Genomic DNA, 12,760 nt, shown 5'->3' on the forward strand with positions numbered 1-12,760 from the left:
GGGAAATTTGTTTTGGTCACACCAGCCTTATTGCAGATTTTATCTTGATGGTGTCTTAGTAATTGTGAATTGGTGTCTCCTGACCCACAACTAGGCTGTGACCCAGCTTCAAATGCATTGCATCTGACATTTTGTCACTAACACCATTTTCTCTTCATTCTCCTTTAAAAAATATTTATAAAGGAGAATGAAGAGAAATGTGAGGTGCAGAGAGAGAAAGAAAAAGCAAATGATTGCAGTGGGAAAAGCTTGATACATAAGGTTTAAAAAGTAAAATTTGTTCATATTATTGAGGGTTTGTGTTAGATGTGGATTCAGATCTGAAAACATTGAAAACTTCTGTAAATGTTTCAGAGTTTAATTTCGAATATGTTATGGCAGGTGGACTATATCTAGTCCTAGCTGGAGTTCTGTTAACTTTAAATTTTGTTATCTAGGATTTCCTAAAATTGCAAGGCTTAAAAAAATTACCCTATTCACTCATATTACATTTCAATCTACTCTTGCATTATTTACCACTAAGATAGTTTTTAATGCAATGTAATTTATAGCAAGTCCTGCATTTAATATTGCAATGTTAATATTGCAAGTTTTGTGGTTAGTCAAGAGATTGCTAAGAGAGGAATAAATAAGATAATTATTAAGTATGATATCAAGTTTTATTCAGTGTACCTATAGTTTAATTAAGACTTAAAACTTTAATTAAAGTTTATTAAGTTAATAAACAGTGTACCTACCTATATAGTTTAAGTTTAAGAAATTTGGCTCTCAAAAGAAATCTCAATCGTTGTACTGTTGATATTTGGCTCTGTTGACTAATGAGTTTGCTGACCCCTGGTCTAGATTAATCTTCTGTTTTAAACTTCTAATCCTTCACTGATCTCAGACACTGGTGCAGAACCTCCACTGACTTCCTAGGATCTGAGGGGAAAGACAGGCAGAGTTGTATGTCACCTGTACCCGAGATCTTCAGACCTCACCCTGGACTATTCCACAGAAATGGATAGCATGGAATATAAAACGGAGCACACAGACCAAAGGATACAACAGCAGTTTCACAGCACCAGTTCTGAGACCTTCTCTTCAGGAATAAACGAAGCCATTAAAAACTATGCTCCTCATGCCCATATCAGCTGTACACTCCACAACACCTTGGCTGATGGCACTGGAAGCCACTGAGAAGTCCAAAAGACCCAGCTTGGATACATTCCCTAGTTCTACCTCCTCACATAGATAATTAACAGAGGAATCACAGGGAAGTGGTGGTCTACTAATCCAATCCAATCAACCTTTATTGGTGGTCTACTATTACACTGTTTCAAGTTTAGTAATCTTTCACGATAATCAGATTGCTAATGTATTGTCAAGGACACAACAAAAAGAACATTAATATTCCTTCAAAGCTAGAAATCTCCTCCACACACACGAACTCCACATGCCCCTTTGGAAGGCAACACCCTTCAGCTGGTGGAAGAGGCACAAAAACAGTTTGTAGCAATTTTGAATCTGCCTACATGGAAAGGAAAAGCTGAGTTCTGAGCTGCAGTTGGCTGAAGGAGAAGCATGTTGGGGATAAACTGCCAATAAGTAAAGATGCACCATTTGCTGTAAATTGTTGTGTTGCCTCTTTTAATAGATCTGCCTACTTCCAACAGGCTCTCCTTATTTTCCTTGCAAACAGATAACAAAGACACCAGAAATCTCCATGGCTTTCCCTAATCCAAAGAAAGCAAAACAATGAAAAGCTGTACTCGTGGACTTCTCACCACCTGGGTAATTGAGAGGCACCAACAATGCTACTTTGGGAAGTGCTAATACATTGTGTGGCCTGGAGGAAAGGTGGAATGGTGTAGTATGGAAGCTGAGCAGGGTCAGTACTTAGATGGGAGACCACCAAGGCAGACTCTGTAGAGGAAGGCAACATCAAACCACCTCTGCTCCTCTTTTGCCTTGAAAGCCCTTTGCTGGGGTCACCGTAAATCAGCTGTGACTTGACAGTTCTTTACACACACAATACACTGTGCATAGGCTGGTCTCCAACTTCTCTTCCTGGTGCTGAAAAACAGCACCAAATCCTACCAAACTGATGGATCAAGAGATTCAGGATTTGCAAAACTTTGCTTGCCACAATGCAAACTTGGGGATTTTTTTTTTACTTGCAGTCAACCAAGGCTTCCCATTCATGCTGATATTGCCTAAATTCACATTCTAGAATTCAACAAACCAAAAGGCAGCTTACCGAAGCAGCAGCTCTTTGGGGAGCTTTTTATTGATCACAGCCTCATCATTATTTGAGAACATCTGAAAGAGAAAAAAAAACAATAAAACACATTTAGCTTTTTGCATGGTCATTATGGATCATTGTTTCTTATAAAATCAGGTGAATGTGACACAGGGGAGGGTTTAGCTGAAGCAAATCTGATTGAGAGATTTATGGGACTCTGAATGGGTGGCATTTAAGGACAATTTAAATGCCACCCATTCAGATTACATTTTAAAACTTGGTTTCAAAGCATATTATAAACCACACTGTGCTGTTTGTATGCTCTAGAAGTCTACCTAAATTAAGAACGGAGCCTTGTTTACTCACCGTGAAGGCTCCTTCTGTTCAGTTGGAGGTTATCTTGAAACTCGCGGGTATTACCATCACATGCTCAGGGTAGGCAGGACCAAAAATTTCTTTCTACTTCCTGTCCCCTGGGCGGGAACTCCAGTTTTCGGACTCACCGAGCTAAAGGAGACTGTTAAGTGCAAAGGCCAACCAAGCAACAAACAGTGTGCTTTTCCAAAAATCTATGAACTCTTAGAAACAACAAACGTATAAGGAAAAACAACAACAGGTAAGTGGATTCCATACGAAATCAGGTAAGATGGCGGACATAAAGAGACCTTGAAATACGCCTCTAAATTTTGAACACTTACAACCTTTTCATTTTTTATCAGATAAGAGCAGTTAGGTCTTGGATATGCTTATGCTATTATAAACCTTGGGCGGGCAAGATGACCTCCAACCCAGAACAGAAGGAGCCTTCACGGTGAATAAACAAGACTCCGTTCTCGTTCTGGGTGGAGGTCATCTTGAAACTCGCGGGATATCCAAGAGCTGTCAGTCTGGGTGGGAACTAAGGCTTATCCAAGACATGCTGTAGGACTCTTCTACCGAAGGCTGCGTCGACAGAGGCCCTGGCATCAATCTTGTAGTGCTTTATGAATGTAGATGCCGTGGACCAGGTGGCCACCCTACATATCTCTTCTAAGGAGGCCTGTCTGTCAAAGGCCGCCGAGGTGGCCGCCTGAAGGAGGAGGTATCTTACTAGCCTTGTATGCCTCCGTAATGCACTGCCTCACCACGCCACCGATGGCGGCGCTAGACATTTTCTGACCTTTGGAAGGGTTAGTCAATGAAACGAATAAGGCGTCTGAACGTCTAATAGGTTCCATGCGACTAAGATAAACTTTAAGTAACTGTCTTAAATCTAAATGATGCCACTCTTTTTCTTTGGGGTGAACCGGATTGGGACAAAATGAAGGAAGATGGATCTCTTGTGAGCAGTGAAAGATGGAATTCACCTTTGGAATGAAGGTGGGATCCGGTCTGAGGACCACCTTGTCCCTGTGGAAGATAGGCCTTCCCTTGCTGATAGTGCTCTAAGCTCAGAGACACGACGGGCTGAAGTCACTGCTGTGAGGAAGATGGCCTTCATCCTCAACATCCGCAAAGGAATATCCCTAATGGGTTCAAATGGAGGTCGCATCAAGGCTGTGAGAACCACATTGAGGCGCCACGTGGGGAAGCGATGGATTGCTGGAGGCTTAGTTTGAACCACTCCCTTTAGAAAGGTCAGAATGTGGGGATGTCTGGAAAGAGGGGAACCCTCAGTGACGGTAAGAACGGTGGACATGGCAGCTACCTGTCTGCGTAGTGTGGAAGCTTTAAGACCCTGATCAACTCCATCTTGGAGGAACTCCAGGATCTTGGGTATCCCTGGCGAGAGCAGGTCAGTGTGTTTGCGCCTGCACCATAGAACAAAGGCTCTCCAGGAGGTATTATAAATCCTTCTAGTGGAAGGTTTTCTGGCCTCTATCATGGTATTGACTACCCCTGAACTGTATCCCTCCCCTAAGAGGAACTTCCTTTCAATCTCCAGGCGGTAAAGTGAAGCCAATGAGGTTCTGGGTGAAACATTGGACCCTGATGCAGGGGATTTGGGATGTTTGGTAGTTCCCAGGGCATCTGGATGGAAAGTTCCCTCAGGCTGGGAAACCAAGGTCTCCTCGGCCACAGGGGAGCAATGAGAATGATATCTGCTCCCTCCTTCCTGATCTTTCTGATGACCCTTGGGAGTATGGGAATGGGAGGGAAGGCAAACAGTAGCTCCCTCGGCCATGGAGACAGGAGAGCATCCATGTTCTCTGCCTCGTGGTGAAAGTAGCGCGTGAAGAAACGCGGGAGGAGGTGGTTGCTCGCTGAAGCATACAGGTCCACCTTGGGCTGGCCGAATCTCTCCACGATCTGACTGAAGACTATTCTGTTGAGGGACCATTCCCCTTCGTCTAGAGCTTGTCAACTCAGCCAGTCGGCTTGGAGATTGAGAACTCCTCTGATGTGTTCTGCTGTCAGAGACAGAAGGTTTACTTCTGCCCAGGAGAGAATGAACTCCGCTTCCTGATGGAGCTTGGAAGACTTCGACCCCCCCCCCCCTGCTTGTTGAGATACGCTTTGGCGGACACGTTGTCCGTGCGTATCAGTATGTGTCTGCGACATAGAAGGCTTTTGAAGTGTTGTAGAGCCAACCAAATGGCTCTTAACTCTAGCATGTTTATGTGTAATCTCTTTTCTCTTAGGGACCACTGGTCCTGAGCCATCTGGTTCTGGCAGGTGGCTCCCCTACCTTCCAGGCTGGCATCTGTGTAGACCTGTATCTGGTCCTCTATGACAAAGTGCACCCCTTTGTTGAGGTTGCTGTTTCGATACCACCAAAGGAGTGATTGGCGTAACTTCAGAGGCAGAGGGATGGACTTGTCCCTGCTCTGTGTGATTAGACTCTGATAGGGTTGGAGGAGTCCCTGAAGGGGCCTCGAGTGGAACCTGGCCCACGGAACCGAGGTTAGACAGGCCACCATCTTCCCCAGTAGTTGGGCGAGGAACATGATCCTGCTGTGGTTGGAACTGATCACAGACTGAGTCATGGATTGAATCTTGGTAATTTTGTCCTGGGGAAGGCATATCAGGTTCCTGTGAGTGTCTATAATGACCCCCAGGTGCTTTAATCTCTGTGTCGGGATTAGTTGGCTCTTTTCTAGATTGACCAAAAACCATGGTCGGTGAGAGACTGAACTACCTTGGTTGTGTGTTTCAGGGACTCTTCTTTGGACCTGGAGCAAATAAGGTTGTCATCTAAATAGGGAAATATCATTATTCCCTCCTGTCGAAGCAATGCCACCAGCGTCACCAGTATTTTGGTGAAGACGCGGGGGGCGGATGCCAGACCGAAGGGAAGTGCCCTGAATTGGTAATGTCTCTTGGCATAACAAAATCTGAGAAACCTCCTGTGGGAGGGGTGAATTGGAACATGGAGGTATGCCTCCTTCAAGTCCCGAGAAGTTAGGAACTGGTCCACCTGTAGCGCTTCCATAATGGAGCGGAGGGTCTCCATGCAGAACTTCCTGTATCTGACCATCTTGTTTAGATGTTTTAGGTCCAAGATAGCCCTCCAGTCCCCATTTTTCTTGGGGACTGTAAAAAAGATGGAATATGTATTTTATGTTTTTTTTTGTTGCTGTACGAATTATGATTTTATTTTTATTATATATATATATGTGTGTGTGTGTGTGTGTGTGTGTGTGTGTGTGTGTACACACACACACACACACACACACACATATATATATATATATGTATGTATTATTTAAAAAGCAATATTTTTTTTTAATGGAATATACCCCGCTGCCAATTTTGGGATGAGGGACCGGTTCTATGGCTTGAATTTGGTGAAGGTGTAATATGGCATCCAGGGTTCGCTGATGCTTTTCCTTTTTGAATGATTTTGGGGAATTCACAAATTTGTCTCTGGGGGGAGATGTGAATTCTATGAAATAACCTGTTGAAATCACCTGGGAGACCCATGCAACTGTGTAGGTCTTTTCCCACTTGTGGTGGAATAGTAGAAGTCTTCCCCCCACAGATGGTGTCATGGCGTCACTGTTTTGGGGCTTTGGAGAACTTGTCTCCCTTGTTGCCCGAGAACTGTTGTTGTCCCTGAGGGGGATGAAAAAATCTGTTACCCCTTCTACGAAAGGAGCCTCTATTGTTGCTCCAAGAACCCCTGCGTTGGTCTGGCCTGAATGGAGCCAGAGAGTGAGAAGATCTGAAATTGGGATAGGAGGAGGAATGCCTCCCCTCCTTTTGAAGGATTTTGGCAGAACCTTCTTTTTATCCTTGTTCTCTACAAGGATTTTCTCTAGCCTGTCTCTGAAAAGTTTTTCCCCAGTGTACGGATATGACATGGTTAGCTTTTTGTTTTTGAGTTCATTTTGCCAAGGGCGAATCCAAAGTGCCCTTCTGATGGCTATGTTAGAAGAGGAGGCACGAGCTGCAAAAGACATGGCATCAAGAGATGCGTCTGCCATGAACGCTGAGGCCTTCAGCAGCCTGTTAAGGCCTTCTGCAATCTTACAGTTTTCCCCTGCATAAAGCTGAATAATTTTCCTGAGTCACACAATGGAGGCTCTGGCCATAATTGATGTTGCCGCTGAGGCTTCAATTGCTAGTGCGGAGGCCTCATGAACCTTTTTGGAAAGAATCTCCGCCTTCCTGTCCAGCGGATCTCTAATTGTCCCCATTCCATCTTCAGATGGTAATTCAGGGGAGTGAACTGCCACTACCGGGGCGTCAATCAGTGGTAACTGAAAAAGGGACATGGCCTGAGGGACCATGGTATATAATCTTTTTGTGCTGGCAGGGAATTGTCTGTTGGCTAAAGGTTTGTCAAATTCAGCTTGTACCTGGTTTTCAAAAAATTCTGGGAATGGAATCTCCCATACACGAGGTTTGGTACTTGGGAAAAATTCCTTGGATCCCTTTTTTCTGAGTTTAGGTAAGGAATCAGCCACTGGGTCTGGATCCTCATTGAGGTCTAAGGCTACTAAAGCCTTGCTTAACAGCCCCTGAAAATCCTCGGATGAGAACAGGCGGGGATGCTGTTCTTCTAGAAGAATTGGATTGTCTTCATCAGAGTCAAATTCTCCTTCCTCTCTACTTTCTGAATCTGAAACCACTGAGGAGTTATCCTCCAGGGCTTGGAGAGATTGAGAGTGAGGGGGGGGCCTTTGAGTGCAGCTTTAGTGCGTCAGTGTGTATTAGAGTGATCACCCTGTCCCTGAAGGGGACATTGGTTGGGATTAGGAGTAGGATTCGAATCATTGCCCTGCATAAAAGGGGCAAGGGAGTCTTTAAGGGCCATCATCATTTGCGCCTGCCTGTCCAGAACGCCACTAAACAAATCTACCATTTCCCGCAGAGTAAGAGGAGCCTCGTCCTCAGAACGCAGTATGTTACCCCCTTGTGGAGACTTTGGAACGGGTGAAGAGTTTTCCTCTAAGGCACCCCTAGCCGGAGTGGCTGAGGTTGCAGTCTCTCGGCGCTCGCCGTGTTTCGCGTCATTTTGAGGCGGCTCAGAGGAGCGCACCTTTTTGGGGGCAGTCGGCCCTTCCGCGCCTTGCGCTGCGAAGACGCCGCCGCGACTAACAGATTGGCCTCTTTGATGTCGCCCTGTCGAAGCGACGAGGGCTGAATCGTGGTCCTCCTCAGAGAGGAGGTCCGAGTCAGAGTCTCTTTTGGCATCCGCCATCTTGCCCAACGGGGCGAAGTGGGGAGCGGAGAAGGGACGGGGGGGGAATTGAAAGTATCGGGAAAAAGAGGACGCTCATGGCTAGCGCCGGCGAGCGGTAAAAGGTGAGGGAGGAAGACTCACTGGGAATCAGACAAAGGTTATCACAGATGGGAAAACACACGAAGGAATTCTCTTCATAAACACAGTCGGAGTTCTAAAACGAAGCTGCTACCCTGATCAAGGTAGGACGGAAACTGGAGTTCCCGCCCAGGGGACAGGAAGTAGAAAGAAATTTTGGGTCCTGCCTACCCTGGGCACGTGATAGTAATACCCATGAGTTTCAAGATGACCTCCACCCAGAACGAGAAGTATGAATTTTAAGATATTTGTTTATTTTGGCAGCTTAATAGTGGGCTGCTGGGATTGAGTAGAGCCTTGGTGTTTTCACTCTTATCAGAGCAAAAGGGTCTGCTACAGCTGGACTGAGGATAAGGAGAGTAGCCTTAATACAATTTTCTATGAGATTAACCTAGTAGATTCTATTCTCCTCTGGGATAAAAATACTCACTAGCAATCCTTGGGGCATTTTTGCCTTTCTGGGAAGCGGGTGATTTGGTTCATGGTCACCTTGAAAATATTATTCTGACTTTAGCATGGATCTCACTTATTTGTACCTGCTCTCTGGCTTATGGGAAGGTCGAACATGGTTGAGTCAGACAGTTGTATTTGATAGCACAAGGATTCATTTATCCTCAAGCTGCATCACTGGCTCATTTAGCTCTGCAATGTTAACCTTATCATCATATCTCAACTCATCTCTTTGGGATTTCAGTCTTTCCTAGAAATCCCTAATCCAGAAGTACCAAAGGTCAAAAAGAGAGAACGATAGCTGTGCTTGAACTTGGACTTCTATGACAAAAGCTGCTACATATGCCACAACTACGTATGCCAAGTGAAGATATTAGTATCAGGTTCATAATTCAATAACCCGAGAGTATCAGATTTCATGTATTTCCTTTAAAAAACAAGTTTCTAGTTCTTTCTGTTGTGCTTTAAAGTGTGTGGGCAATGGCCGGCAAAATCTCAAATTACAGAGGGAGCAAGTATGCAAGATTTCTATTGGTAAAGGGGCAGAACATTCTACCCTTCAAAGCCCTTTCTTGCCTGTCCCAAAACTAGAAGAAGCAGAATAAAAATTTGCAACATAAATTCATGTAAGTTGATAGAATGTATTCTAGTCACAGAATGGGAACTTTACTCTCTTCTTTTAGTGCACAGGATGGTATGCTCAAATCCACCCATGATAAAAGCTAACATGGCTAAGGGGTTATACTTTTAACAAAGCAAAAACAGAAGGTGCTCTCTTCCTTAAATGATAAAATCATATTACTCTTAAAAGCTTCACCTAGTTTCACTACCGCGCTGACCTGGATGGCCCAGGCTAGCCTGATCTCGTCAGATCTCAGAAGCTAAGCAGGGTCAGCCCTGGTTAGTATTTGGATGGGAGACCACCAAGGAATACCAGGGTTGCTGTGTAGAGGAAGGCACTGTCAAACCACCTCTGTCAGTCTCTTGCCATGAAAACCCCAAAAAGGGGGTGCCATAAGTCGGCTGCGACTTGACGGCACTTTACACACACACACACACACACACACACAGTTTCACTACCACAGCTAAAACCTACTCCTCACAACACTAAAGCTAACCATGGTTAGCACAAATGCTGGTGGAGCCAGTACCATGGCTAGCTCTGAGAAAAGAGAGGAATTGGAGATTCAGATGTGAGAAGAGGGAGAGAATATTAAGTCTGCATTGGACATGTTTGGGGGCTCACTTTTAGGAGGGCAAATATTTCACTGGTTTCAGCAGAATGTTAGCCATGTATTACGTCATACTCACACAAACTGCATGTACTGATTGGTGAAACAGGGTTTTTGTTTCAGGTAGAAAATGTTAAGTCACGTACCTGATGCACTTATAAAACAAACTGTAGTCCTCAATAAGGAGACATACATCAGACTACAGCCAGGAAGTTCATAAAATGCCGCTTCATACAAAAAACAAATTCCAAACATACAGCAAACCAACATTTCAGGGAGAATATTGGGCTATAACGTTTTCTTTGCATATTCTATTTTCTATGTGCATGGAATTATTATATTAGGAGGAGCATTCTATCATGTGCATTCTATCCCTTTCCACTGCAGCCTGAAGTAGCACTGCACAGACATATGTTTGCCACCTCAGGGAGAACTAGCTTAAGGTGTGGCTTGTATAAAGATCACTGTGGCCAGCCAGAAATGGAGTTGGCAACTAGAGAGGTCAGGGGGTTGGTAATTTCCTTGACATTTTTTCCAGCCTGCACTCCAAAGATAGACTGTTGGCAGAACCTATAAAAGTTTGCTGGGTGCTCCACCCACCCCATTCACACTTACAATTCATTGGAGATATGTCCAAAGCTATTACAGCTGCACAATACAGCAGGGTAGGATTTCTACACAGATATATATCAGTGATTTACAATGGGGAAGGAAAAGTGAGGATATGAAACAATCTAGAAGAACTGAAATTGTGGGACAGCCAGTATGATTTCATAAATTACACAACTCAGGATTTGTTTTTAATCCATATGCAGTATGTTAAGTCAGTCTCTCTCTCACACACACACACCTGATAGCTGAATAATAAAATAAAATATGACTATAGTCAGTTCAGTTTTCCCATCATATGCAAATTTGCAGGTATGCGGGTATTGTTGATCAGAGTTTTATTAGTTGAAATATTACTGCTTAACTGCAAGAGCAAACAACTAAAAAGCTCAGTTAGAATACAGCTAAGCTACAGCAGAGCATCATATAACTCATTCCTGAAAGGCTAAAAAAAATAACACACACCTGTGCAATTACCTAAACATTTGACACTGGCTCCTAAAAATCATTACTGGTTTTCAGCCTCTGTCCTGTGTGTACTTTTTGCTCTCTTGTCTAGACTGTGCCTCAAAGCCTAGACTGTGCCTCAGAGCCTAATATCCTCAGAGCCTCAGTTCTTCTACCTATGAGTAAGGCAGGCATGTGTGCAAAATGCAAACACTGCAACAAACAAATGCAAGGCCTGGTGGCCTGAATGATACAACATAATGAGAAGTACTATTTATGTAGAAAAACAATGATTTAAATATAGTCTTACTGACTAGTGATTTAAATCGTGAAAATCTAGTCTTATTGACTAGTTATTTAAATTGTGATTTAAATCATGATTGAAATAGATTTGATTTAAATCAGATCCACCCTGGTTCTGGGCCTCCAAATGCCTCATTCACGTCGGAATTAAGTCAGTTTGGACAGCCTTCCACCCTTCTCTCAAGTACTCTACTCCAGGGGTGGGGAACCTCAGGCCCGGGGGCCACACATTTTTTGTGGCCCTCGGGAGCTCCGGGGCCCTGCTGCAGAGGCGGGGCGCTGGGTGGCCCTCCCAGAGAGTGTTCCTGGCGCCATGGCTTACAGCGGTGCTGCGGTGCCCTTTGGACCTCCTCTCGCCGATTGTCTGCTGTTGAGCAGCGAGAGGGTGGGGGAAAGAGGCTGGTGGATCCTGGCGGCAGAGCATGAATGCAGGAGCCGATCGGGCTTCGGGGGGGGGGGCTTTTGTGGACTCTGGGGAGGAGAGGGCATGGAGACTGGGCCCGGTCACGCAGGGCTCTGTGCGCCGCCGTGTGTGTGTGTGTGTGTGTGTGTGTGTGTGTGTGTGTGTGGACAGGGAAGGCTGGGGCCCGGTCGCGTGGGGCCAGCGTGCGAGGGTGTGTGTGTGGGGGGGGAAGGCTTTTCTCTTTTCTTCCTCTTTTTCTGTCACTCTTTCTCCTCTCTCCCTCTCTTTCTCCCTCTTTTTCTGTCTCTTTGTCTCCCTTCGTCCTTTTCTTTCTTTCTCCCTCTGTCTCCATTTCTTTCTCCCTCTGTCTCAATTTCTTTCTCCCTTTCTCTCTCCCTTCTCCTCTTTCTCTGTTTGCATTCCTCCCTTGCAGATCGACTGTGGGCTGCGCCCCCCTGGCACCTTGTTTGCTCGGGCCCACTGCTGGTTGCCCTTCCGCCTGGGAGGGGGAGTGGAGGCACCGTGCAGGCCTTCTCTGTGTGGCCTCCCCTGGGGTTGCCAACCTCCAGGTGGTGGCTGGAGACCTGGCAACCCTAGCCTCTTCCCCCCCCACCGGGAGATCTACACCTGGTATGGCCCCTGAATGATGTCATAAATGTGCAAATGGCCCTTGGCAGGAAAAAGGTTCCCCACCCCTGCTCTACTCGTATGAGCAGCATTATGAGGGGATCACAACTCCTGCAAGATCACGTTTCCCCTCCTGTGAAAAGGAAAACAGCAAGCTTCATTGTTTTTCTTCCATATAAGGGTAACCATGATATTGCATAGAGTTCAGGGTTCCCCATGCTATGTTGCGCAGAGCAGTTCTTTAAGCCAACAGCTTCAACCTTTCCAGAACTGGGACCCTCTGAGCTACAAGCATGTGACAGCACAGTCAGTGACAGAAAGAGGGGGAGACAGATTTGTTACAGCATCAGAGTCAAGATCAGAACCATGGTCACTGGAGCAAGAGAACTGTGAACAGGAAATGTAAGCAGTACACCAGGAGGTGGACCATAGTGAAGACGGCCAATGCTCAGAGCCTTTCCTCTCCTGAGTGATCTGGCCCGCTGCTTCTCTTAGCACACTTGCAAAGAGAGGTGAAAGGGTGGTGGTCTTGCTCTCTGTGTGTCTGAATTAGAAGCAAATCCTTCCAAAAGGCAGCAGTTTTTAAAAGCCTATATAGGGTTTGTGACCCAGCAGTTGGCGCTTCATAATCAACTAAGGTTCCTCATTCCAGGTATGCACAGCTTTAAGTAAAAGTCAGTTAATGGGCGTACCATTATAACTGTCAAATACCAACTTTT

At 45.3% G+C, this 12,760-nt stretch overlaps 1 protein-coding gene across 1 annotated transcript in view; it reads right to left on the minus strand.

Moving 5' to 3' along the window:
- The window catches only part of FBXL20 (F-box and leucine rich repeat protein 20), a 103,053-nt gene that overhangs the window by 58,771 nt on the left and 31,522 nt on the right, over positions 1 to 12,760 (minus strand). Inside the window, exon 2 of the mRNA XM_056863125.1 lies at positions 2,240 to 2,301. Within this exon, the coding sequence (XP_056719103.1) occupies positions 2,240 to 2,301 (62 nt within the window). The remainder of the gene's footprint in view (positions 1 to 2,239; positions 2,302 to 12,760) is intronic.

Source organism: Euleptes europaea, chromosome 18, assembly GCF_029931775.1.
Source record: "Euleptes europaea isolate rEulEur1 chromosome 18, rEulEur1.hap1, whole genome shotgun sequence".
In the NCBI taxonomy this organism is placed as follows: Eukaryota; Metazoa; Chordata; class Lepidosauria; order Squamata; family Sphaerodactylidae; genus Euleptes; species Euleptes europaea.